This window comes from Alnus glutinosa, chromosome 2, assembly GCF_958979055.1.
Source record: "Alnus glutinosa chromosome 2, dhAlnGlut1.1, whole genome shotgun sequence".
Lineage (NCBI taxonomy): Eukaryota > Viridiplantae > Streptophyta > Magnoliopsida > Fagales > Betulaceae > Alnus > Alnus glutinosa.
In genome coordinates, this window is record NC_084887.1 from 3,473,450 (window position 1) to 3,497,944 (window position 24,495).

The window sequence follows — 24,495 nt, forward strand, 5'->3', positions numbered from 1 at the left end:
TAATACAGAAAAATATAAAAAATTTATTGTGAAGTGTTTTTTATAAGAAAGTAAAATATAGTTTTATTTCTTAAACTTCTAAAAAATGATCGGGTATCTGTACGTTGTAGTACTTCTCTTTGATATATATGTTTGTGACTGTTCTTGTTATTGGAGAACAGAAACAATTCTTTGTAACCCTGACTCTCACAAACAATTACCAACACAAATCATTAATCATAGGGGTGGAAAACTCAAAAATTCTACAGTTGAAGCACACCACTCTTTAAGTTTTTATAAAACCAATTAATTAGAAACATCATCATTAAAAGAAAATCAGTGTGTGAAAGCTCACAGGAATAATAGTCAGCTAGCAAAACTAGCTAGAAATATCAAAGATATCATTACATTAGTAAGAAATTAATTAAGCCAAGACAAAGGGTACGTTGTATAAAAAGCCATTCAAATTCATCCAAAAAGGTCGAAAAATCATCAGAGGCAAACAAGTTTACAAATTCCATCGATCGATAGGGCCTACGTGGCGCCCTCCGTGTCAGAGAGAAAAAAGAAAAAGAAAAAAAAGTAGTCAAATTGGCATACGTACATAAACACAGAAACAGTTTCTTCGTGGTGGGTTTATCTGCTTTGCTTCCCTTTATGCAGCAAATGATGTGGAAGCCAAAAGTGTTTCTATTTAAAGCAGGACCCTTTCACAAGAAAACTGCCCCTGGCCGCCTCTAATTATTCACACCATCTCTCTTTCTTTCTCTCAATAAAAGGAGCTTGAGTACTTCAGATCAGTTTTTGTGGCCGAGGAGATGAAGCTAGGAGGTTCAGAGATGGAGGGGTGTTAAATATTTGTAACGAAGGTATTGGCGTGGCTCAATTTGAAGACATGGTTGAAAGAGAAATTAGCCATGTGATTTGATTGAGCCGCGTCAATATCTCCTTTTGCACCCTTCTCCATCCCTCTTCACCAACAAATCAAGCACTTGGTATGTGATTCTTCTCATCATCGATCTCTCTTTCCAATATCTAATTCACCTTTTTTCTATGTTCAGTTCGTTTTACTGCATCGTGTCCTATATATATACCCATATCAAGATTAATTTGCGTAGATACATGCATGCATATATGTATATATATATATACTTCCTCATCAGATTCTTTGGATGAGCTTGAAAATTGGTGTTTTGATCTCAATATATGAAGAATTCTAGCAAAAAAATTAGAAAAAAGAAGAAGAAGAAAATTTGGTAAGTCTTTCATGTTAAATGACGATTCTGGTCTTCATCAAACAATCTTTTGACTCTGTCTGCTAGTGGGTATTTCTGTCTTTCCATCATCTCAATGTATTGAAGGTCCATTTACAATGTCCAAAATGAACGGTAGACCCCAAGCTGACCAGCTCCTTTGTTAGGGTTTAAAACTTCAATTCCTCCTTGTAAACCTCTATAGAGATAGAGATAGACCAAAAGGGATTTAATTAGAGGAGGAGAGACTGAATTATTGTGCAATAATAATAAGGTGAAATTAAAAAGCATTTAAGCACCTAAAAAAAAGGGTGTAAAAGCATGATATGAATTATGAAGAAGAGTAGGTAAGAAGGACTTATCAGGTCGGCCATAAACTCTCCTGCCACTAACATTATTCTATTTTCCAACAAATAGAAAAAGAAAAGGAAGAAAGAAGATGAAGAAAAGAGTACTTTAATGGAATGGGGATCCGGTAGTTTATGATATCATTGCACCAAAAAAATCATTCATGATCAGCCTAACGCACAAAACCCACTTTCAAAAGCAAAAGTTTGATTTGATCAGAAGAAGTTTCACCGCATGGTTCTCTGAAAACTACACAATCTGGCGCATGCAGTGAGCCAATTAAAGAAAAACCCATCTTGGAAGAACGACCTAATTGACGCAAAACCCACTTTCAAAAGAAAAAGTTTGATTTGAGAAGAAGCATGCAGTAGTACTGCATGATTGTTAAAAAAATGGCTTCTCTGAAAACTACGCAAACCTGTACAGTTGAGACAATAAAGAAAACCATCTTGGCCAGTAATCGCATGTGCTTGATGAAATTGGCAATTTTTCTTAATATTTGTAGCTGAGCATCTCCAGATGAACGGACCCGCATGAATTCATACAAAACACTAATATTATCACGATTCACGCATTGAATTATATATATACAATGGTTGTGAATTATATATTAATCTGTAATATATGATTTGTAGATAAAAGAATTAAAGAAACAGAACAGGAATATTACTGAGGAATCGTCCGTTGTACGTCTTCCTTCCATAACTGCGACGAGAGTGGGACCCTACTGCCCTTTGCTTTCAGTTGGATTGCATTAATTGTATTATTCCATCACCTCTGTCCGGTAGCAGCCTTGTGATGTTTCTTTTCAACCATTCCCTTGAAGAACACGGTAAAATAAACAGAGACAAGTAGGGCTTTCCAGGCCGTAAACGTCGAGTTTTAACCTATTATTGACAAGTGTTGTATATGAGAGAAACAGAGAAGGTGGCCCCAGGTTAAATAAGGCTACACGTTCTGTTTCTTCACATTCTTAGTACTTTAAAGTTGTTTCTTCTTCTTCTCCGTAAAAGTTCAATCTAGTTGTCCTATCACGTATAATTACTTTTCGTTTTACATGCATCTCTTTGAACAATTTTTAACATAACGTTAATTTCATACAAACTCGAAAATAGCATATTAGAGTAGAGAAGCTTGAATTTTTAATTAAATTAGTTGCGTTGGAGTTGACCTATAGAATTTTATACCAATATATCGACACGATCTGAACCCGATACTCAATATTTAGAACCAACAATTTTTTACATGATATAAACTGAATAAAAAATTAACGGATTATAGTTGAAAGGTACGATACATTTAATTAAATAATTAGTCGAATTATGATTAACCTATATAGTCTTATACCCATGCATCGATACTAGGAGTGTACATACGGGTGGATATTAACCGCCCACATCCGCTATTCGCACAGATGCATATAGCAAAAATACTATCCGCAAGTGTGGATGCAGACAATAATCGCATCTGCATACCCTTTATATCTAATATATTTTTTTTTATATATATTTCTATTATGAATGTTTAATATTTAGACAATTTATATTTTTTATGTTATGAATTTCTTTTTTATGTTAAATTTGTAATTTATGTTTTCTTATCTTTGCTGACTTGATTGTTATCCTCATTAAATCATGGATAAAAAAACATAAGGGTGTTTCTTGTAAGCATCGATTACAATGAATATTTTGAGGTCCTATCCATCATTCCATTTTTTTCTCGGTTCTACATATTTTTTGTGTTGCATTATATTTTCAAAATAAGCCAAAAAGACTAAAAATCGATCAAAATTATTTTGAAAAGTGTTTAAAATAGACTCATTATCTATTTACGAATATCGAATAATAACCGTAATAATCATGCAAATACAAATAGTAAAAAAAAAAATGATGCAGACATCTAAAATGATATTCGTATTTTGCGGATGCGAGTACGGATATCACAAATAATTGCACAGATATCCACATGCACGTCCCTACTCGATACACGAACACAAATTGCTACATCTACATAGACTCCTCTTCCAGTAGGTATGTACATGCAGATGCGAATACTGTTATTTGCAATGTTTGCAGATGCATCCGCAAAATGCGGATAATATCATTTTTAAATATCCGCATTCGCATCATGCTTTTAATAATCACATCTCTGTGGTTATTGTAATTATTATCCGCTACATCATATATTAGGTAATGGTATTTTGGACCTATTTTAGTCTTTTGAACATTTTTTGGGTTTCTATTAGGAACTATTTTAAACTATTTTGAAAATAATTTGGGCCGATTTTTAGTATTTTGGACTTGTTTTATTTCTTTTTTTTTTAAGCATTAATGTTTTCAAGATATATGAATTTCCCATTACTTTTGTCTTTTTGTTAAAATCTTATACGAAAAACAAACACAACCAACCAAACCATCTATAACACCTTTTTGCTAATCGCATTTGTATTGATCTGCATGTACAAAAAACGGATAGTGAATGCGGACGGTCAATATCTGTCCATCCATTGCCGACCCACCTATATATATATATATATGATCACCTTCTCACAAAATAATTAATAATCTTTTTGATGATATTAAATGGAAGCACGTATGATCTTATATTCTTCGCTGATTAGGAACAGCCTATCCATGCTGTGATGTCAAAGCAGCATCATGAATTCATCATCGATCATCAAGATATCTTCACTCACTTCTCTTTTCTTTTTCTTTTTCTTTTTTTTCTTCATTTTTCTTCTTGTGGGTCAAGAACGAACGGTACAAGCTAGGTGGTAATGAGTCGGTATAGAAATTTTTAATAATTTTACTATTTAGTAATTTAAACTAGAAATACTAAAATTGGACTTTTGGTTTTATGTGAGTGTTGAAGAGGAGCCATTCGCCATTATTCATATGAATTGATTAAATCAAATCCCACCCTTTTCTGCTCCTTTTGTCTTGACTTCTAACAAAATCATAATCAGGGGACCCACTTTGTAGATACGTTTTGATTTGGGTAAATTATGGGCATCTTTGATTTTTTATTTCGCATTTCTTTTCCTTCCTTTTAGAGGCTTTTGTTTTTTTGGTGGGACAATTTTGAAAACCTAACAGTCTCTTCTCTCCTTCAAAAGACTTTCTTAACCAACGAAATCTTTGTTGCCGGCCACCATCTTGTTTGCTCCGGCAAATGTATACATCTCTTGCTTTTTTAAATCATGATATGATATATAGCTAGTAAGCTAGGGACCAGGGTTTGTGTTTGATTTGAAGGACAAGACGTCTATGCATCATTGTAAAAGAAAAACTTTCATCATACTTTTCAATATTCATTTTTACACAAAAAGAGAATTAGCCGCGAGACAGTTTTTAATAATGTTAATTATAATTAATTAGGGAATGCTCTATGGAGTATCGCTTATATTGTAATTAGGGAGTCTTTCTCTAGATCTTAATTATAGAATCAATTATATTGGCTTAATTAGCTATCCGCCGCACACCTCTGCCACAGTTGGGAAATTGGCCGCTCGCTAAGGCCCGGACTACAGTTGAGGAGCCTGGTCATTCGAAGCCCAAGAGTGATTGAAATACGTCATCAAGATTCATTGACTCAAGATCTAAATAGTCGATTGGTGTCATGTACAACGCCTATTGGATCTAGGTCCACCTTCGATCGAGGGTTGAGCTCGATTGCTTGCCCTGATCGTTGCATCAAACTATCAAAGCCTTGTCCGTGGAATGGATTACGAGATCCCGTCATTAAATGACAAGACCTTTGAAAGAAAATCATAAATAAACCTCAACTCAAACTCGGCAGTACCAAAGAACGATTGCAGTGTGCCTGCCCGATTAAGTGCTTGGATTTGACCCATGTTCCATCAATCGCTTGACTTACGGGGTTTAGGTATGCTATCCTCTAGTCCTGGTACCTATGAGAATAGTGGAATTAGCCATGATAACCTCGATTTTCACCCAACCTTAATTTATAAAAGAAAACGATAAGAACATGCATGGAGATCTTTGGACCTTTTCATCATCTAAGCAGTCTAACTTCAGCTTGTATTCATCCCAAAAAGTGATAACTGACTTAGGTATTATAGCTATCCTACACCAGTCCGATTCAACAAGTTCTTTTGTCTAATCTTATTCTTTGCAGAATTCGACTAGCTGACGATTGAAAACTGCACCAACACCCACTTTCTTCTCATTTCGAAAGTGAGAGAGACTTTGTTTGTGCACAATACTTTCTCCTTTTTCATCTACAATGGGTGCATGTTCTCTCCTCCTATCTATGGTTACGAATCATCTAGTCGAGGCCTCTCATTGCAAACCCGTCCATCAAAATTTAGGACGACAAAGTTTTTCATTTTGTTTTTATAAATGTACTAGAAAGAGTCCTTAAGAAATAGTTCAATCGGTTGGAGACCACGCCTCATAAAGCGGAGGTTACTAGTTTGAATCTCTTATTTTTCTCTTACGTGAACATGTAAAAAAAAAAAAAAAAAAAAAAAGAAGAAAGAAAGAAAGAAGGAAATGTACTAGAAAGCTTTATTATTATTTTATTATTTTTGGAAGAAAGACTCATGGTTTGAAAACCTCTATTTTTTATTTATTGTTTTTTTTCTTGGGCAGAAGATTTGTGCTCTAGTTATGTATAAGCATAATATTGGCTTTTGTCGATGGCTGTTTCTGCGTGAGTTTTTAGGGATCCGAAAACCCATTTGGATAAAATCATAAACTATTATTTCAATGCCATTATTTTTTTGGTGTCCTTGAAGGTACTCTAAGGTTGTATTAATACTTTTTCTATCATGCACTATAGGTTCTTACCGGCTTTAAAGTTAGAGATATGATCTTTTGTCATTCCAAGACACAACTCTTGATCACCTTGTCCACACACCACCGCCCCCACTCTCTCATCATTTTCCCCCCTCGAAACTCTCTTTCTCTCTCTCACTGCCAATCGTCCCCATCCCTCTAGTCATTGAACCAGCGGCGTTGGTTCTCTCTCGACGGTCAGCCACCCTCCACCGGGCCATCCTTCACTGGCGTTCTTTGTCTCTGGCATTCTCTGTTTGTACACTCTCTCTCTCTCTCTCTGTGTGTGCATTCCAACCAACCCACAAAAACCAGCAAAATAAAAGAAAAACAATAACTTGAAAGCTTTTGTTTACTTTCTGCAAAATATCACCAAATTGATGGGAAAAGCATCAATTAAGAGATAACCCACCAACTTCTAAACTACCATTCATTAGAAGTATCCCCATAATCACTAAATAAGGTACATGAATGGAAACACTGTCATAGCTACTTTAAAGTACTTCTGTGACTAAAACAAAAGTGTCGTCTTACTAATTTCGGAGAAGAAACCAAAACCAACAAAGGAACCTAAATGTCTACAAAATCAACTATTACATTGTTCCATAACAAAGAGATCCACAAAGAAAATATAAATAACATAGCTTGGTTCCATCCATAACAATGGAACCTAAATGTATACAAAATCAACTATAACATTGTTCCATAAAAATTATACATGATTTCTCAACGTGGAAGTAATGACCTGCATCAAAAGAACGAAACTTTTGAGCTCTGCACCAGTAATTGTTGGCAAGTTACGTGGATTGTTGAGTATGCATGGCATGTACTTCATTATAGATGGGCTGCACATACACTGCAATTGATGAGTCATTTGGGATTACGGCATTAGCAACATCTGTCATCCAAGCAATTTTTTGGACTGAGCTGATATTTCTACAAGAGGTTAATTGTCGCAATAGGTAGAGCAACACTACTTGGCTTAAAGGAAATGATCCATAGTCAAGACCCACTGCAGATTAACGTAAAAATATCAACTCGAACAAACATGCTTCTAAAATAAATGAATTTCAATAACCAACATAATACAAAATAGAAAAATTCACTTGAGAGCATAGCCAACTCAGAAGTGACATATCACCTCTTCGTATGGTTGTAGTAAAATCCTCATATTTTTGTTGGCTTACCAATATGGATAACTTCTCTATTGGATCACTCGACAAAGGAGCCTAATGCACACATGAGAAACCACATAAATGGAATGCCTACACAATGAATTAAAAAAATACATGTAAACTATACTTGAGAAAGAACAATTTCATGGTGACCTCCCAAGGGTTGAGCCATTGTCAATGCTAAAATGATGAAATCCTACATAAGTACATAAAATATAAAATAATTATAAAACTCATAAATCACATTTCAATTCAACTACTTCCATCAAACAGATACAACTAAGTACATGAAATATTAAATAATCACCTGAGTATGAATTATATGACCGCTTTGATCGTGAGTTGCAGAAGGCAATGAAGTTTGACATGCGGTGTTTTGATCTTCCGTTGCTTTGGAGGTCTATAATTAAAAAAATTATTGTCTGAATGTGTTTTGAACGAAACGCATTAGAAATCTATATTTGGGGAAATGCACATATTTTTAAGTATAAGGGGAAAAAAAATGTACCAACCTGATTTTTCCGTCTCTTCTGTTTCACATTATTGTCACTTGGTGACTTCCTTAATGCTTGGGACTTCTAGCCGCTTGTTATACAGTAGGCACTTTCTTGGCCACTTTATCTATAATGAAACCTTTCTCTTCGACGGTGGCTTTTTTTGGCCACTTTATATCATTCCTCCATCTGTCAAGAATATATCTTGATGGCAATGTTCTCACATTCTTTGTCATTAACACAGAAATAGAATGCCTGCACAAGATGCCTCTTAATTCGAACAATGCATAGGTGCACTTCACTTCCAATTCATATTCATTGAAGTAAACAACAAATGTTTTTTCTACTTGTTTTCCAAAAACGACCAAAAATGACAACATATTCAATAACTTCATAGGTAGAAATCGTACATTCACTTTTGAGATGAGAGTTATTACAGTACATAACTTTCCCAAATGACTCATTAACTTCTTTGAACTTTACATTTGTGTAAACATCTTGAAACTGCTTCTCCAAAGATAAGAGGCTTAAACATGGGATCGTGCAACTAAAAGAATCGAAATCAACCCGTGTCTCATTCTTGACCATTTTTTTTAAAGCATTATCAAATTGATCAACAAATTCTGTCAATGTGGTATGTGAGTGCACGTAACATTCATACTTTCACTTCGCTACGTTGTATTCATTCCCGCTCAAAATGTATATTTCATGTCTGCCGGCACCCAAAATGTCCTATCACTATATAACCCACGTAGCCATGCATTATCGTGAAGATCATAACTCTCCAATAAATTTTTTCAATTTGTCTCATATTCTTCACATGTTTGAAAATCATACAAACAAGTATGTAGGGCACTCTTAATGCCATCAAAATTAGCATGAGCTCCAAACTTTTTAGGGAGTTTTCTTATAATGTGCCATAGACAATATCTATGTTGAGTTTCAAAGAAAACTATTGCAATTGCATTTTTCATAGCCCTATCTTGATCAATAATAATTGCTCTTTGGGGCTCAGCCGTTCATACACCCCAACCAAGAATTAAACAACCACATTAATGTGTCTGTATTCTTGCTTGATATTAGTTATGCCCATAAAAGTATAGACTAACCATGATGATTCACTCCTACAAAAGGAGAAAATGGCATGTCATATATATTGGTCAAGTACGTCGTGTTAAACATAATAACATCACCGAAGAATTCATATGCTTCCCTACTTCGTGCATCAGCCCAAAAAACATTTTACAACCTACAATTATCATCTATCTCCAGCACATAATAGAAGCTACGTTATGTTTTTGCATTCTACTGAAATAATCACAAAGTGCCTAAGCACCTCCTTTACCAAGCCGAAGCTCTCTTGCCTTATTAATAAAATCTCGACAATCTTTCTCTCCAAAGGAAAGGCTCTCAAACCCCCCATTTTTGACAACCAATGAATTAAAATTCTTACTCATACATATTCCTGATCTATCATTTAGCTCAAGCCTTCTTTTGGCAGAATCATTTATAATCTTATTACATCTAAAAAACCTTGCTTTGCCTGAGCTTCGTTGATGATTATGCTCAAGCACAACTTTACGTAAAAACCACATTCCATCATCATATATCGATGCACAAATCCTAGCACGAAACCTCGTTCTATTAGTTGTTGGAGTTGGCTTCAAAATATTAGTTGTGCTAGTTCATTTTGAGCGTCCGCGACTACATGTAAGGATTATGTATCTTCGTTCACCATCATTTTTTTTTCGTGGTTCTTGTTAGCACACCAAAACCAGCCTACTTAGCAAACTTTCTATAACATGTTCTCACTTCATCTACTGAAGTAGATGTCATTAACAATTTAGGTTCTTCAATTTTTTTCATCCCCATCAATCATCTTTAATAATACAACATTGTCTTCCTTATTATTCAACTCTTCAGCTGAACTAAATGTCAACGGTTCAAGTAGTTTAGCAATTGTTTCACTCACATCTATCCAAAAAAGGATACAAGTTAAAAAATAATAATAATAATAATAATAATAATAATAGAAACCCATCTTGGTGGGTCAAAGCACAATTACAACCCAAACAAAAATGAAGAGCCTAACCATTTTCAGGGCCATCTTGGTGAGTTAAAGCATCGTCATTTGGAATATGTGTATACAGAGATTCAACTTCGCCCTTGTTATCTAAGCGTGAGCTTGAAGACATACTATATATATATATACACACACACACACACACACAGAAGATACATAATCAATACAAACATAGTTCCAAACAGGCTCTAAATGCGAAACACACTATAATAATATTGTCAGAATAGTTAGAATAGCTATCAAAGAAATTAATTCATAAATTCTCATTTTGATTGAACTCCTTTTTTGAACATATAGGCCCCTTCCATGGCTGATCTTTTTCTTGGTTTTCAAACTACAACCACTACTTAAAACATGTTTGTAATTGGACCAACTTAGTTCACTTGTAGCTTTAAATTTGAATCACCAAGAGAGCATAACCTGGAGCTAAAAATAGTAACTTTGGCTAAAAACATGTTTACATCGTATTTAGTAAAGTTTAGTTTGATATAACAAGGATGCTATATATAAATCATATATGTTTCTAGACGTACGTTAACTTTTATAATCTTCAATTGCATGTATTCCTAATCAATCCAGTGTAAAGGACTTTAGGGACCACTATTCTATGGTCCTCCTAGCTCGCTGGCCCCCATTTCTTTACTTCGAGCATATTCTAACAAAAAAAAAAAAAAAATCAGCTTCTATTAAACTAATATCATGAACTCAGAGTTGTCTAATCAGTTCCTAACAATCAAAATGACACGATCAAGTAACACTGACAAAGTTCTTCCAACCTAACACAATTAAGATGAACTTAGTCACTTAAACTATATAATTGATCATATAAATTAATTTATTAAACCACAAGTTAGATCTTTGAAAGTACTAAAAATGACTTGAGGGCACGTCTCTAACATTCCAACATGGTATTTAAGAGGATTCATGTGAGGCATTCATGTATGGTTTTATTTTAGTTTTACAATTTAATTTTACACATGCCCAAAAGTAGGGGTTTAAATCCGGCTAGTAATCGAGAAAACGGTTTGATATCCAGTTGGAAATAAGTGGTAACCGGCTACCCGGAGCCAGTTACTGGTTTTAGCATTTTAATATACCCGATTATAACCAGGAAACTAGAAAACCGGGTACATATATAAGTACATATATATTTAGGCATATTTATAAATTGGAAATTAACCTTGGAAATCTTAATCAAGCTGCCCTCTATGCCGCTCCAATATTTCTTTGCCTCCTCAAATATCTCCTATCCAAGAAACTCCTCAAATATCTGCTCTCTAACACCAGCAAGGGAAAGGTGATGTTCTTGAGGTACGAGAATCAGAAGAAGAGGCTGTTGTGAGCATTGAAAGCCATAATGTTGTTCCAAAAGCTTCTAAAAGAAGAGACAACGTTGTATTTCAGACAAGAAGGATCAGTTGAGCCATTTAGGAGGTGTCTTTCTATGAATCATTCTGTTTATCAAGGCCGTGATTGTGAATGTTGAATGGAGATCTTGGATATTGGATTTCAGGAAAATGGTCAGTTGCAATGGAAATAAAGTCAGAGGCAGAGTTAAGAGTAATGCTCTGGGAATGAAGTATCTTGAACTTTGTTTGCTCATTTTTTGTACCTGGTCCAGATAACCGGGTACCAACCAGGGTAGCCGGTTAACCAGCTACCCCGTTATTGAAGTCGGTTGATAATTTTCAATAACCGGCTACCCCGGAGCCGGTTACTGGTTTTAGCGAATAACCGGGAACCGACTCCGAGTTTTCACCCCTACCCAAAATAGAAATTTGAGTAGTTTATCTCTTCACGCAACATTGATTTACAACCACAACAAACCACAATGTGCTTGGGTCAGTACAAAGAGAACTTAATATACAATATCTTGATACCCATAAATATGCTTAACCGAGAGAGAGAGAGAGAGAGAGAGAGAGAGAGAGAGAGAGAGAGAGAGAGAGAGAGTACAAACAGACCTCACCAGAGATGGATTCAACCACGAGATAGAGAATGTACGCCACCAAAGAGGCTGCCAGGGATAGAGAAACTATCAGAAAGTGTGTACACTGGTGAGATTTGTTTGACAAAGTGGCAGCCGGCGCAAGGAGAGGAAATTGTTTCAAACACGCCAGAGAGGGGCGGTCGGCCAAAGAGAGAGAGAGAGAGGGGTTTCAGCATGGGGAAAATTGGGTTCTACCCCAACTTTTTTCCCCAATTAGCTTTAGGTTTTTTTTTGTTTTTTTTTTTTTAAAAAAAAAAATTAAAAATATAAAAATAAAAAGTTACCATGTGGGTAAGGTGGTACATTACTACCCCAAAACATAATTCCTGACCACCTTATCCACATAGTAACTTTTACTTTTATTTATTTATTTATTTAATTTCTCTTAAAGTTATAATTTTCAATAACCAGTTACCTCGGAGCCGGTTACCAGTTTTAGCCAATAACCGGAAACCGGCTCCAGGTTTTCACCCCTACCCAAAATAGAAATTTGAGTAGCTTATCTCTTCACGCAACATTGATTTACAACCACAACAAACCACAATGTGCTTGGGACAGTACAAAGAGAACTTAACATACAACATCTTGATACACATAAATATGCTTAACTGAGAGAGAGAGTACAAACAGACCTCGCCGGAGATGGATTCCGCCACAGGAGACAGAGAACGTACGCCACCAAAGAGGCTGCCAGAGATAGAGAAATTGCTAGAAAGTGTGTACACCGGTGAGATTTGTTTGACAAAGCGACAACCAGCGCAAGGAGAGAAAATGGTTTCGAACATGCCAGAGAGGGGCGGTCGGCCAGAGAGAGAGAGAGGGGTTTCAGCGTGGGGATTTCAGCATTCTCCCCCAACTTTCTCCCCCAACTTTTTCCCCCAATTTTATTTTATTTTATTTTTATTTTATTTTTTTTTTATTTATTTATTTATTTTTTTTTATTTTTTTAAGTTACCATGTGTGTAAGGTGGTACATTACAATCCTAAGACATAACTCCTGACTACCTTACCCACGTGGTAACTTATAATTTTACTTATTTAATATCTCTTAAAGTTATAACTTTTTTTTAAAAAAAAAAATGCCTTTCTTTTAATTCTTTCCTTTCTTTTACTTCTTTTTTTTTTTTTTTCAAAAAAAAAAAAGATGTTTATAGTCATTTTCTGCTTTGGTTTATTGAGAGTGAAGGGTATATATAATCAATATAGCTTCATGGTGACTAATTAACTCAAACACATAGTGAGTATTCAATTTATTAATGAAAGTGATTAATTATTAGTTCAAATTATATATAAGATTTGAATAAAAGGTAAATTTTGATAATTTAAATTAAAAGAAAAATCAGGAACAATAAATTTTGTAAATACAAATACCACCATGCAACCTCTTGTCACAGAACTTAGATATAATAAATTTTGTAATTATATTTGTTTAAGATTTATGATTATGTTAATTTCTTAATGAATTTGTAGTTAATATTTTTATGAATTTTGAATTTACTTAATTTGTGGACTTGTAGATGTAGTCACTTAAGTAGTTAAGTAACAACATGAAAATAACATGAGTCTTTTTTTTTTTTTCCCAACAATTACCTTAGAAAATCTATGGAGGACGATTTGAAACTTTCGATGGAGGAAGTGAAGGAAGTAGAAATGGAAATCAAATTGGAGTATCTGATAATGATGATGATGGTTGCAATTTACAAGGTGCCACTGTTGGTGAAAATGTTCCGGTAGCTCTATTTGATGCTACTATGGTGCTTACGGTTGAAGAAGATGCGTAGCAGCTTGCATACCAAAGGAAGCCGATGAGGAAGACGTCTATTGTATGGAGTGATTTTAGTGAAGTTGAGAGGGGTGGAGTGAGAAAGCATCAATGTAATTGGTGTAAATCATTGTTCGTTGTTACTGCACTTTATAAGCGATTCTAAGAAAGCTCTAATTACTAGTAATTTTAGGGCGATAGTGCAAATATTGCTAATGCTTTTCTCTAAGTCGTTACAAATGGTATCATATGCCTCATCTCAACCCCCCAAAAAATTTCTTTACCCTTGGTAGAAATCTCCCAAGTATCTTTGTTGTCCACCATCAGCCACTCATTGGGGTTATCTACATTACATCAACAAAGTTTTTTCAAGGAGGACTGTGATTCAATGATAACAAAATTCTTTCAATGTTTCAGATTTAGGTTAACGAAGGTTGAACTCGAAGAAGGAAGACAATAGTCATTTGGGTGACTTCTAAAGGTGAGTCCTATTCTTGTAGAGATACTTAAGATTCTTTTCGGTGCAGGATGCCTTTGGTGGATTGGTGTGACCTTGTTTGGTTCCACTTTGCTATTCCTAGACAAGCTTTATTTATGTTGCTTGCTTTTAAGAATAGTCTTTCTACTGGTGATCGGTTGTTATGTTAGGGTTATATTGGCGAAAGCAATTGTGTTTTTTTCATCATTGTATTGAGAGTGGAGATCATATTTTCTTTGAGTGTGGCTTCAGCAGTAATGTTTGGAGATCTCTTTTGGGAAAAATGTTGTATTGCCAATCCTTTGGTTGTGTGGAAATCTTGGATAGATTGAGAAATTGGAGAAGTAAGAGTTTGGCTGCTTCTGTTTGCAAACTGTCTTGGAGTGTTGTTGCCTACCATCCTGTGGAGATTACGAAATGCTATCAAACATGGTAGCCCCTAAATCTTTGAGGATAAATTGTTGTTAAATGTCTCTTGGGATGTTAAAACTCGTCTTAGAGGTAAAGGGAAATTCTGTAAGTCCCCTTTAAATTTTGAGTTGTGTAACAAATGGGATATTGATTTTTCTTGTTTGATTTGAGGCCTTTTTGGCTTCTATTTGTTATAGGGGTTTTTCTGTTGGTTTGGAGGCTAGTGTGGTGAGTTTGTTGTAATTAATGGGTATCTTCAGCTTTTGTGTTGACTGTTATGTGTTCTCTTTTGGTTATAATATATTCATTCAACAAAAAAAAAAATACTTACACTCAAGACGTACTGATCTTTCCATTGTAAAGAATGTGTGATCTTACTCATTCTGTTAATTAATTAGTTACGCATGCCCCTTAATACTCAACGTCTATAGGATTATTTTGAGTAGAAATTTGAATTCTTACAAGCTTGCATTGGATCAATGAGTTGTAGCATTTGAGTGTCAGTTAATACATTTGGTAACCCATGTAAATAAGTAACAAAGAGTTTGGCAGTAGAAGCTTCATGTACATAGAGAGGAACGCTCTAATTGCTTAGTGTATATTACCTAAGTATCAACAACGACATTGTTTGATCGTTGTTAATACTTTTTATTATTTTAGACAATAATGTTGACCTCCCAAAAATAGTAATGTTATTCAATTTTGTTCAACTTTATTCTCTTAACTTGACCCCTCTTAACCAAAATTTTGGCTTCGCAATTGACGCAAGATAAAGACGTTAGGGGTTTAAAGAAATAGTTTGTAACACTCTGATTCCACATTGGGAAGATGAGTACTCCACGTAGAAAGTATGGTTTATAAAAATATTCATGAGTTTTAAGTCTCACATTACTTACTTACTAGGTGAAATTATGTTTTATTGGTGATTATAGGGAAGCTCAAAATTGATTAGTCATTTTGGGGTGATAGCGCAGATGTTCCTAACACTTTTCTCTAGGTCGTTATAAAGTTATTATTTCTGGTGCTTTGCAAAAATGTTTTCAAGATTGGAGCATTGAAAATAAAATTTCTTCCATTATTGTCGATAATGCAAGGAGTAATGATGTTGCCATTAGGATTTTGAGAAATGATTTCGCTTTGAAAAAAACTTTATTTGTGGGGGGCGGTTGTTTCATGTACATTGTTGTACTCACATCAATAATTTGTTGGTGTAAGATGGGCTTGTTGAGATGGGGAGAGTTGTTGATTGTGTAAAGAAAGGGATAAAGTACTTGGTGGCATCATAGGGGAAGAAGGGTACAATTTAGTGAGATTGCAGAGCAATTGTAATTATCTTTAAAGAAACTATTTCTTTATGTACTGACTCGATAGAATAGCACATGATGTTGGCTACTGCTCTTGAGTACTTAGTGAAGTCTCTTTCCTAGATATTAAGATAAGGGTCAAAGTTTTATTTGGGTGCCCTTTATTGAGGAATGAGAAAAATTAAAAAATGTTTATCAAGTCTTTGAGCTATTTAATGATATGACAATATTATATCAGGAAGTAATTACCAATTGCTAATTTGTTCCTTACGAAGATGTGGAGAGTAAAAAACATTTTGGCTAAGAAGTCTATGGATGAGAATGACTACATAAAGTCCTGACATTGAAAATGAATATTAAGTTTGAGAAGTATTTGGGAGAATGTAATATGTTGACAGTAATAGCTGCAGTGTTGGACCCAAGGTTCAAGATGAAGCTAGTTCGGTATTGTTTTCCTATGATTTATTCAGAGCTAGAAGCCACCTGAAATATTGAATTCGTCCATAGTGTTTTGCACGAGTTACATAATGAATATGTTCAGAACCATAATTCAGTTTGTTGAACGAATTGAACAAGTCAGTGCTCAAGAATGCTCTTCTAGTGGTTATTCCAATGTTGTTGGACTTGGAATAAGTTCTCAAAGTGGTAAGGAAATATTTTAAATCATTTGTATGAACTTCGAATACAATTCAACCAGAAAAATCTAATTTTAAAATATACTTGGAGGATAATATTCAAGTGCGGACTTTAGTGTTTTAGAATGATGAAAAGCAACTACTTCGAAGTTTCGCATATTGTTTAAAATGGATCTAGACATATTGTTTATACCTATTACCATGGTGGCTTCATAGTCAACTTTTAATGCAGGTGGCTAGATTATTGCTCCTTATCGGACGTTATTATCTACAGAAACAATACAAATGTTATTATATGGGGCAAATTGGGTGAGGAAATTAGATGGACTTACTAAATCATGTAAGGTAGTGCTACATTTTTGTAGTGTTTAATATTATGAGAAAAATACATTTAACCCTTTAAAGTTGCACTACTTTTCGATATTGCTTCAAATGTTTAAAAGTAGGCAATGTATCCGCTCCCCCGCGCGAAGTGTCTAAAATTGTCAATGTTACACATCCGTTAGCCATTTCCATAATCTCTAACGGAAAATGACCCACATGCATCTTAGGGGAAATTGTACCCAAATGCCACTCATATATATATTAAAAAAATAGTTAAAACAATTTTTTTTTTAAAAAAAAAAAATTAGAAAACCCCCCGAAAAGAAGAAACAGGAAAAAAAGAAAGAAAAAAAGGTTGGGGGTGGTAGAAACAATTAAATGTATTTTTTCCTATTATTAGTTTTTTTTTTTTCTTGGCTTGTATGAAGTACTAATATATATATATATAAGGAAAAGCCAGCTTTGATTGAGGTTGTGTCACCTTAGTCGTTAAGTTGTATTAAGTAAAATTGATTAAGTGATGTAATATGATACTATATTTTGAACTCTTGCTAGGAGAATTTTGTTGGAGGACAATACTTTTTTGCTGGCAATTTAAATCAAAATTTCAAGGTAATGTATAATTTTCCATCATTAAATTTAAGGTGAATTAAAATTTATGTTATTATGAGATCCTCCCTTGACATATTTACTAAGTTAAGAGAACTTGAGTAAATAATGCAAGGGAGTCAAACTTAACTAATTAACATTTTTTTTTTTATGTAATTATTGTTTATAATTTTATTCTAGTTGTAAATTATTTTTCTTATAATTGTGATTTTTAATAAGAGGTTAGAAATTGTGTATGAATTTATAGTGTAAATTACACTTTGTAATGTTAAAAATGTTCCATTTAGAATGTGAAATATAGATTAAAGTTAGTTGACACGTTGTAGCATTTTTAAAGATAAATTCATTTCATTTTACTGATATTTAATAATTAATTATTTTTAAACAAAAAATATTATAAAACTTTAATCAAGCTCAAGTCCCTCGAACTTGATTGAAGGCTCCGCTTGTTAAGCTAGCCGAGTTCGAACTCGGCTAGGCTCTTAACAAGCTAATTAAATTCAATCAATCATTCAAAACTTGACTTGAGCTCGAGTCGTTCGAGCCCACATTTTATGTATTCGAGTCGAGTCCCATAACTCCAAGCTTGGCTCGGCTTGAATATAACTCTGCTTCGAAGGGTGCAAGCTAGCTTTTATCTCTTTCTTTGGAGATCATTTATCGGACATTCCTCATGGCAAGCTCATGGCAATTTGTATTTGTGAGCCAGGTTCTAATCGTATCGATATATCGATATAAGATTATATAGGTCAATCTTAACCCAACAAACCGGTTAATTTCATATTGAGTTCGTATCGAGTTCATGGATCTAACAATCCTTATGTCGCGTGTCGAATTTAAGTTATGTTGAAATATGGATATAAGATTATATAGATAAATTCTTATCCGGTTCATTTATTAAACTAGTCAAACCTTCCATCTTAATTTTGTTAATTTAATGTTGGGCTTTTTGAATTTGCGGATTACGTCCTGGGCATCTCTAGTGTGTTATCCCTTGGGCACCCAAATGTTAGGTCAAATCCACACCCCGATTTGACTAACCAGATAAGTTGGGCCCTATTTCCTGGCCTTTATGGGAATATCCAACCTAATCTACATGGATCACATATTCCAAGCCTGCGAGCACAAAAATGAAACTAATTTTAGAGTCTAAAAATGAAATACCAAAGAGAACTAAAACATACAACCTATGGAAAATAATTATTTGAGGGAGAAATCTCAGTGACTTCCCCTCCACAGACACAAATGGTATGAATTATCCATTACCTCTTTCTATGCCGTCCACTCTTCTCCCATTAACCAAAACCTTCACCACCTTAATACCCTTCCAAAAGAACAGGAAGTCATGGTTATAATAAACCTCTCATCCTATTCACCATCTTCTTCCCATTCCCTCATCAGATTAACTAATTCAAAGTCACCCATCACAGAACTTTCACTAAAGCCCAAAACCCTCTTCTCAAAATCTTCTCTTTCTTCTATAAACTGCTCGTTTTCTTCAGCACACCTCGGTTTGAATTTCAAGAACCAATTTTTCTTTGGCAAGAGGGGAACCCCACCTGGGAAAAGATTGGATTTTAGGTCTTGGGCAACTTCTGGATTTGATTTTGGGGTCTTTGAGAGTGCTCAGTCTGTTTTGGAGGCAGCTGCAGTTTTAACAGCCATAATCATTGTTCATGAGGGTGGTCACTTCCTTGCTGCTTCTCTTCAAGGGATCCATGTAAGTAAATTTGCTGTTGGGTTTGGTCCAATTTTAGCTAAATTCAATGCAAACAATGTAGAATACTCTATTAGAGCTTTTCCTCTTGGTGGCTTTGTGGGGTTTCCTGATAATGATCCAGAGAGTGACATTCCAGTTGATGATCAAAATTTGCTTAAGAATAGGCCAGTATTGGATAGGATAATTGTGATTTCAGCTGGTGTCGTTGCCAATATAATCTTTGCGTATGTTATTATCTTTTTCCAAGTCATTTCAGTTGGTTTGCCTGTACGAGAGGCCTTTCCTGGGGTGCTTGTGCCCGAGGTTAAAGCCTTTTCGGCTGCTTCCCGAGATGGGTTGCTTGCGGGCGATATAATACTTGCGGTTAATGGAAACGAATTGCCAAAAATAGGGCCTAATGCAGTTTCTCAGCTTGTTGATGTAATTAAGAAAAATCCTAAAAGAAATGTGCTGCTCAAGGTTGAGAGGGGGAAGGAGGATTTTCAAATTGGGGTCACCCCAGATGAGAATTTTGATGGAACTGGTAAAATTGGTGTTCAGTTATCTCCAAATGTAAAGATTTTCAAGGTTCTACCGAAGAATTTATCTGACGCTTTCAGTTATGCTGGGAGTGAATTTTGGGGTCTCTCATATAATGTTTTGGATGGCTTAAAACAGACGTTTCTAAACTTCTCGCAATCTGCTAGCAAGGTTTCGGGTCCTGTGGCTATTATTGCTGTTGGTGCTGAAGTAGCAAGGTCAAATATTGATGGCCTTTACCAATTTGCAGCAGTGCTTAATCTTAACCTTGCAGTAATAAACCTTCTTCCATTACCTGCTTTAGATGGGGGTTCCCTGACTTTCATCCTCATAGAGGCAGCTAGGGGTGGGAGAAAGCTCCCTCTAGAACTAGAGCAGCGGATTATGTCATCGGGGATCATGGTTGTTTTTCTCCTAGGGCTATTCCTTATTATTCGGGACACTCTTAACCTTGATTTCATTAAAGAATTACTGTGATTGCTTTCAAGGTCTCGGAAGTTCGAAGTTGATTTGGGTTGGGAAATTTTACAACACTGTTGTTGGATCAGACTGGTTGCCTGTAATGTCTCACAGAGGAGGCGAACTGAGATCATTAGGAATGCTTGGCGTAATGTAGTTGCTTCTGCCTAAAACATTAAACGAAAGATGCTTGTGGCATCTCAGTTGTTCTCAATATCTTTCATCCAATAGGAGATCCTTTTCATAGTCCTGTAAATCATAATTTTCTTTTTTAATGATATTGGCATCATAAAATTGTTGGGAACTTCAGTATCTTGTTTTGCCCTGTGAAAATCCATGAAGGTGTCTATAACAGTTATATTCTTTTCTGTTCGATACTTGGTAGTAATTGAGCTCGCTTGGGAGCCATGAGTACTTGGAAGTTTTCTGGATGATATCTTTTGTTGCAACCCAACATTCAACTCAATAATGTAGGCATTAACTCTTTTCTTCATACTAAAGATTTTTGCGAAGTAATTTGGTTACTCTCTGTGTTAAAATACTTACCTAAAGAGGGAATAGATGTTTCTTACTATGTTTCTTTGCAAATATTAGCATCCAATTTGTTGCTTCCTATTTGCACTTCTTGCATATTGATGGTTTTGAACCAAAAAGAAGAAAAATGCTCGTTTAAACTCTGCTGCATTCTTGCATATAGTCTGCAATTTCTAGCACAAAACGATTGACACAGTTCAAGGAGTCTGGGATCATATGACTTCCACCAACTGGCTGATCATTGTTTTAAGAAAATCAAAGTGTTTACAGGACCATCCATATAAACTTTCCAAGAATTAAAACTGCAGAGTATTGAGTGAAACCTAAATATCACTCTGGATCTGGAGGTAGGCATCATGACAGAAGCTTTAGGAGATGCTGTATTTTATGTCTTTCTGGAATTATAACTGATGTTTGCACTACCATTGTTTCAAATACATGGAAACTGGATTTGCAACACAAGACTAGTGGCCACTGGCCAAAGGGCAGGATCTGCATGTAGGACTCTTTTTCCCCCCTCAAAAAGATTTTCACTTTTTCTTATCTTACAATCAGAATTAAATAACGACACAAAAGTCTTTTACAGTGGACATTTGATACAAGTTCATCACCTGTAATGGTTGAATAACTCATTCCACAGATGGGTTTTGAGATTTTCCGCAAATGTTGAAAACACACATAATTAGGGAATGCTACAATGTTAAAAAGTAAATTAAATGTTTAAATTAGCCTCTTTTTTTTTTATTAACTTAAACTTTTTGGATAATTAATGATTTAATATGGTATTAGAGCAAACATATTGAGTTTTAACCCTGACTCTTACAATTTACCTTTATTTCAATTAAAATATTCTGTGTTCTCTAGTCTCTAGTTTAATACGTGATCACCAATTATCAAAAAAACTTATGCTAATTAAAAATGACAAATTTCCTTCAAACTACTAATTGATTATCAATGTACCCACGCACAACCTTTATTTGACTAACTACGAAAACTCACTTTAAACAACGAACTCAAAAGAGAAATAATTTTTTTTTTCTTTTTTTCTTTTCTTTTTGGCTATTAAGATGAAAAATTAGAAAGCCCAGCAAAAAGATCTTCACTAGGAGTGGGACTTCTTAATTATTGGGCCATACCACCTTTATAAACCGATGTGAAAATATTACGTTGGTTACAATCATATTTAATTGTTAATAAATATAGTGTCACGTGGACTTACAAATTGATGTTATAGTTCACATGACACTGTCATGTCAACTACAATTGAATTTAATTATTAAATGACTGACGTGATAAATGTAACATAGATTGCCACGTTAATTTGTAAAACAATAACAACGTTCTTTTAAAAACCTAGATTCATTTTGAATTTTTAGGTTAATGAGAAGATTTAGGGTGAAGGCATTACCTCACAAGCTCCAACTTTGTTCAGAAGGATGAAAATGGCAACGTAAATAGAACTTGGGATTTGTTTGAAACCAACAATATTGTCAGGAAAACGTTAGCATTATTAGTTGATGGTGTTTTAAAAAATGAAATGAGTTACAATTGACGAAGTTGGAAATGAAAATCCATAGCATAAGGTTTCAAATAAATTGAATTTGTTGATGCAATTTTCCGGTAGGTGACGTGTCACTTATGATTCATCTGATTTCTTCTTCCTCTAGATCTGCAAAGTTAGAACTGCAACGGGGAATACCGACAATCCCGCTCCGATGCTTAAGTTAGTAGGCAATTTGAGAAATAATGTTCAAAGTAATTTCGATGAGACAGAATCTATATAATACCTGGAAAACCTCTGTATTTATAGAGGTTTCGGTGTAAACAAGTGGCTTTGCAAATCTCGAATCTCCAGGGATCTATAGTTGAAGGCGACGTGGGCTTGGATGTACGAATCATTTGGGATTCGCAGTCGTATGACTTGGGCGTACGGATTTCTCAAGATTCGTTAACTCTTTGGTGTGATTCTAGTTGCACATCTTGGAGTGGAATATATGAGATCTATATTCCTTGAATCTTGGGTAGTTTCGAGATACTTGGGATCTCAGGTGGTGAAATGTGTTCGAGTAGGCCAGGCTGGCCCGGTCGAGTGGACCGAATGGACCCAAGTGGTTTGGTTGAGCCTGGCACCGAGGAGAACGATATTTTTCCTAATAGGTTTTTTTTTTTTTTTTTTTTTTTTTTGACAAAACAAATAAATGGAACTGGTCATTGAACTTATTAAGATTAAACTGAATTGGTTGGAAAGCACATCTTGATTTACAATTTGGTTTATGAATCAAGCATTAATTAGTCTCATTTTCAAATTTCCATCCACATGATGAGTGGAATTTTAATTTATGCTCAAGGCGCCACACTTAAGAAGAGCTTGAAAACTAGCTATGCGCCTTAATATTTCATATGAATTGTTTGTTAAAGTATTTAAAAGTACAGTGAGACATCTCCACCCATTCTTGTGCCCCGCCCCACCCCCCTCTTACGTAGAGGTGGCCGGGTCACGGGATTGACCTCCAGCAATGATAGGCAGGGGCAAACCAACCGGCCCCTGCTCGGCTCCTTTTATTTAAATGAGATTTATTTAATTAAAAGCAAGTTCTGATTTATTAAAAAAATTATTTTTTTATTAAAAAAGTCGGCTAGGGGACGGTAAAACGTCCCCCAAGTGTATCATTTCCCCTTTGCGAATCCCACCCACACACACCGCAGAGGATGGAGGGTGAGTAGAAGAAGGGTGAAATCTCCCCTTCAAAAATGATGACCTTTTTTTTTTTTTTTTTTTGGCAACTATGATGTGGCAGTACCCAAATGCATGAAAGCCTATTAGCAAATCTATCGTATAACTTTGCACAGAAGTAGAATTCCAAATAAAGATTTGAAAAAAAAAAAAAAAAAAAGCACTTATTTATCATATGAGCAAAACCCAAGCGAGTTAATTGTCAAAGTTAGAAGGTTTAGGAGAAATTTGTCACGAGACAAAACTTAATTAGGGTAATAACTTGATAATTTTTCAAGTAAAACTTGTAAAACATATTTTTTGACAGCTGGACAGGAGGATGGGTCACCTACAAGACAAGAAAAAGACCAGAGTGACGCTAGCCAAAGCCTCCGATGTTTTAGTAAGTAAATTTGTTGAGAAAATCCAATAAAGAGAGTTTTATGGTAGAAAAAGAGACATAAATTAGCTCTTATCTTATTTGGAAATGATGGCTCTCGTTTATATTAAATTCCTTATTTAATTGCCACGTGGTAGGTATGTAGTTGTGCAATAGTAATTCGTAGGCAAAAGACTCTTTAGGGTTTTTAGCGTTTTTGGTGAGTGCTTTATGTTAATTGGGTCCACAGCATTGGACTCGAGGCTTATTTATAGTTTCGTCAAAACTCTAAAGAATAAAAGCATAATCAACCTCATAAATGTCCGATATAAATCTTGCACAACACTTTTGATATATGCTTATTATAACAATGTTGTGCCTATTTATTGAAATTTTAGTCGGTTAACTTGTAGAAAATATAAAAACGTATTACGTACATTATGGATTTGTCTTTTAAAAAATATAAATTAACAAACAACTAAAACACAAAATATTCATAAAAATATGTACATATAATCAAATTTTAT

The 24,495-nt window shown here is 34.8% G+C and overlaps 1 protein-coding gene and 1 long non-coding RNA gene across 2 annotated transcripts; both read left to right on the forward strand.

The window, feature by feature from the left end:
- The first annotated feature begins 633 nt into the window (after positions 1-633).
- LOC133861392 (uncharacterized) lies at positions 634-2,642 on the forward strand. Its single transcript, XR_009899007.1, has 2 exons — positions 634-974; positions 2,216-2,642. It is a non-coding gene; the product is annotated as an uncharacterized LOC133861392 (long non-coding RNA).
- A 16,183-nt stretch (positions 2,643-18,825) lies between these two features.
- On the forward strand, positions 18,826-20,651 carry LOC133861441 (membrane metalloprotease ARASP, chloroplastic). Its single transcript, XM_062297234.1, has one exon. The coding sequence runs from the start codon at positions 18,990-18,992 to the stop codon at positions 20,358-20,360; it is 1,371 nt and encodes a 456-aa protein (XP_062153218.1). The 5' UTR covers positions 18,826-18,989; the 3' UTR covers positions 20,361-20,651.
- The last annotated feature ends 3,844 nt before the right edge of the window (positions 20,652-24,495 follow it).

Bases quoted from the DNA above. Each gene is read 5' to 3' on its own strand.
- LOC133861441 (XM_062297234.1), top strand. From the start codon at position 18,990: ATGGTTATAATAAACCTCTCATCCTATTCACCATCTTCTTCCCATTCC.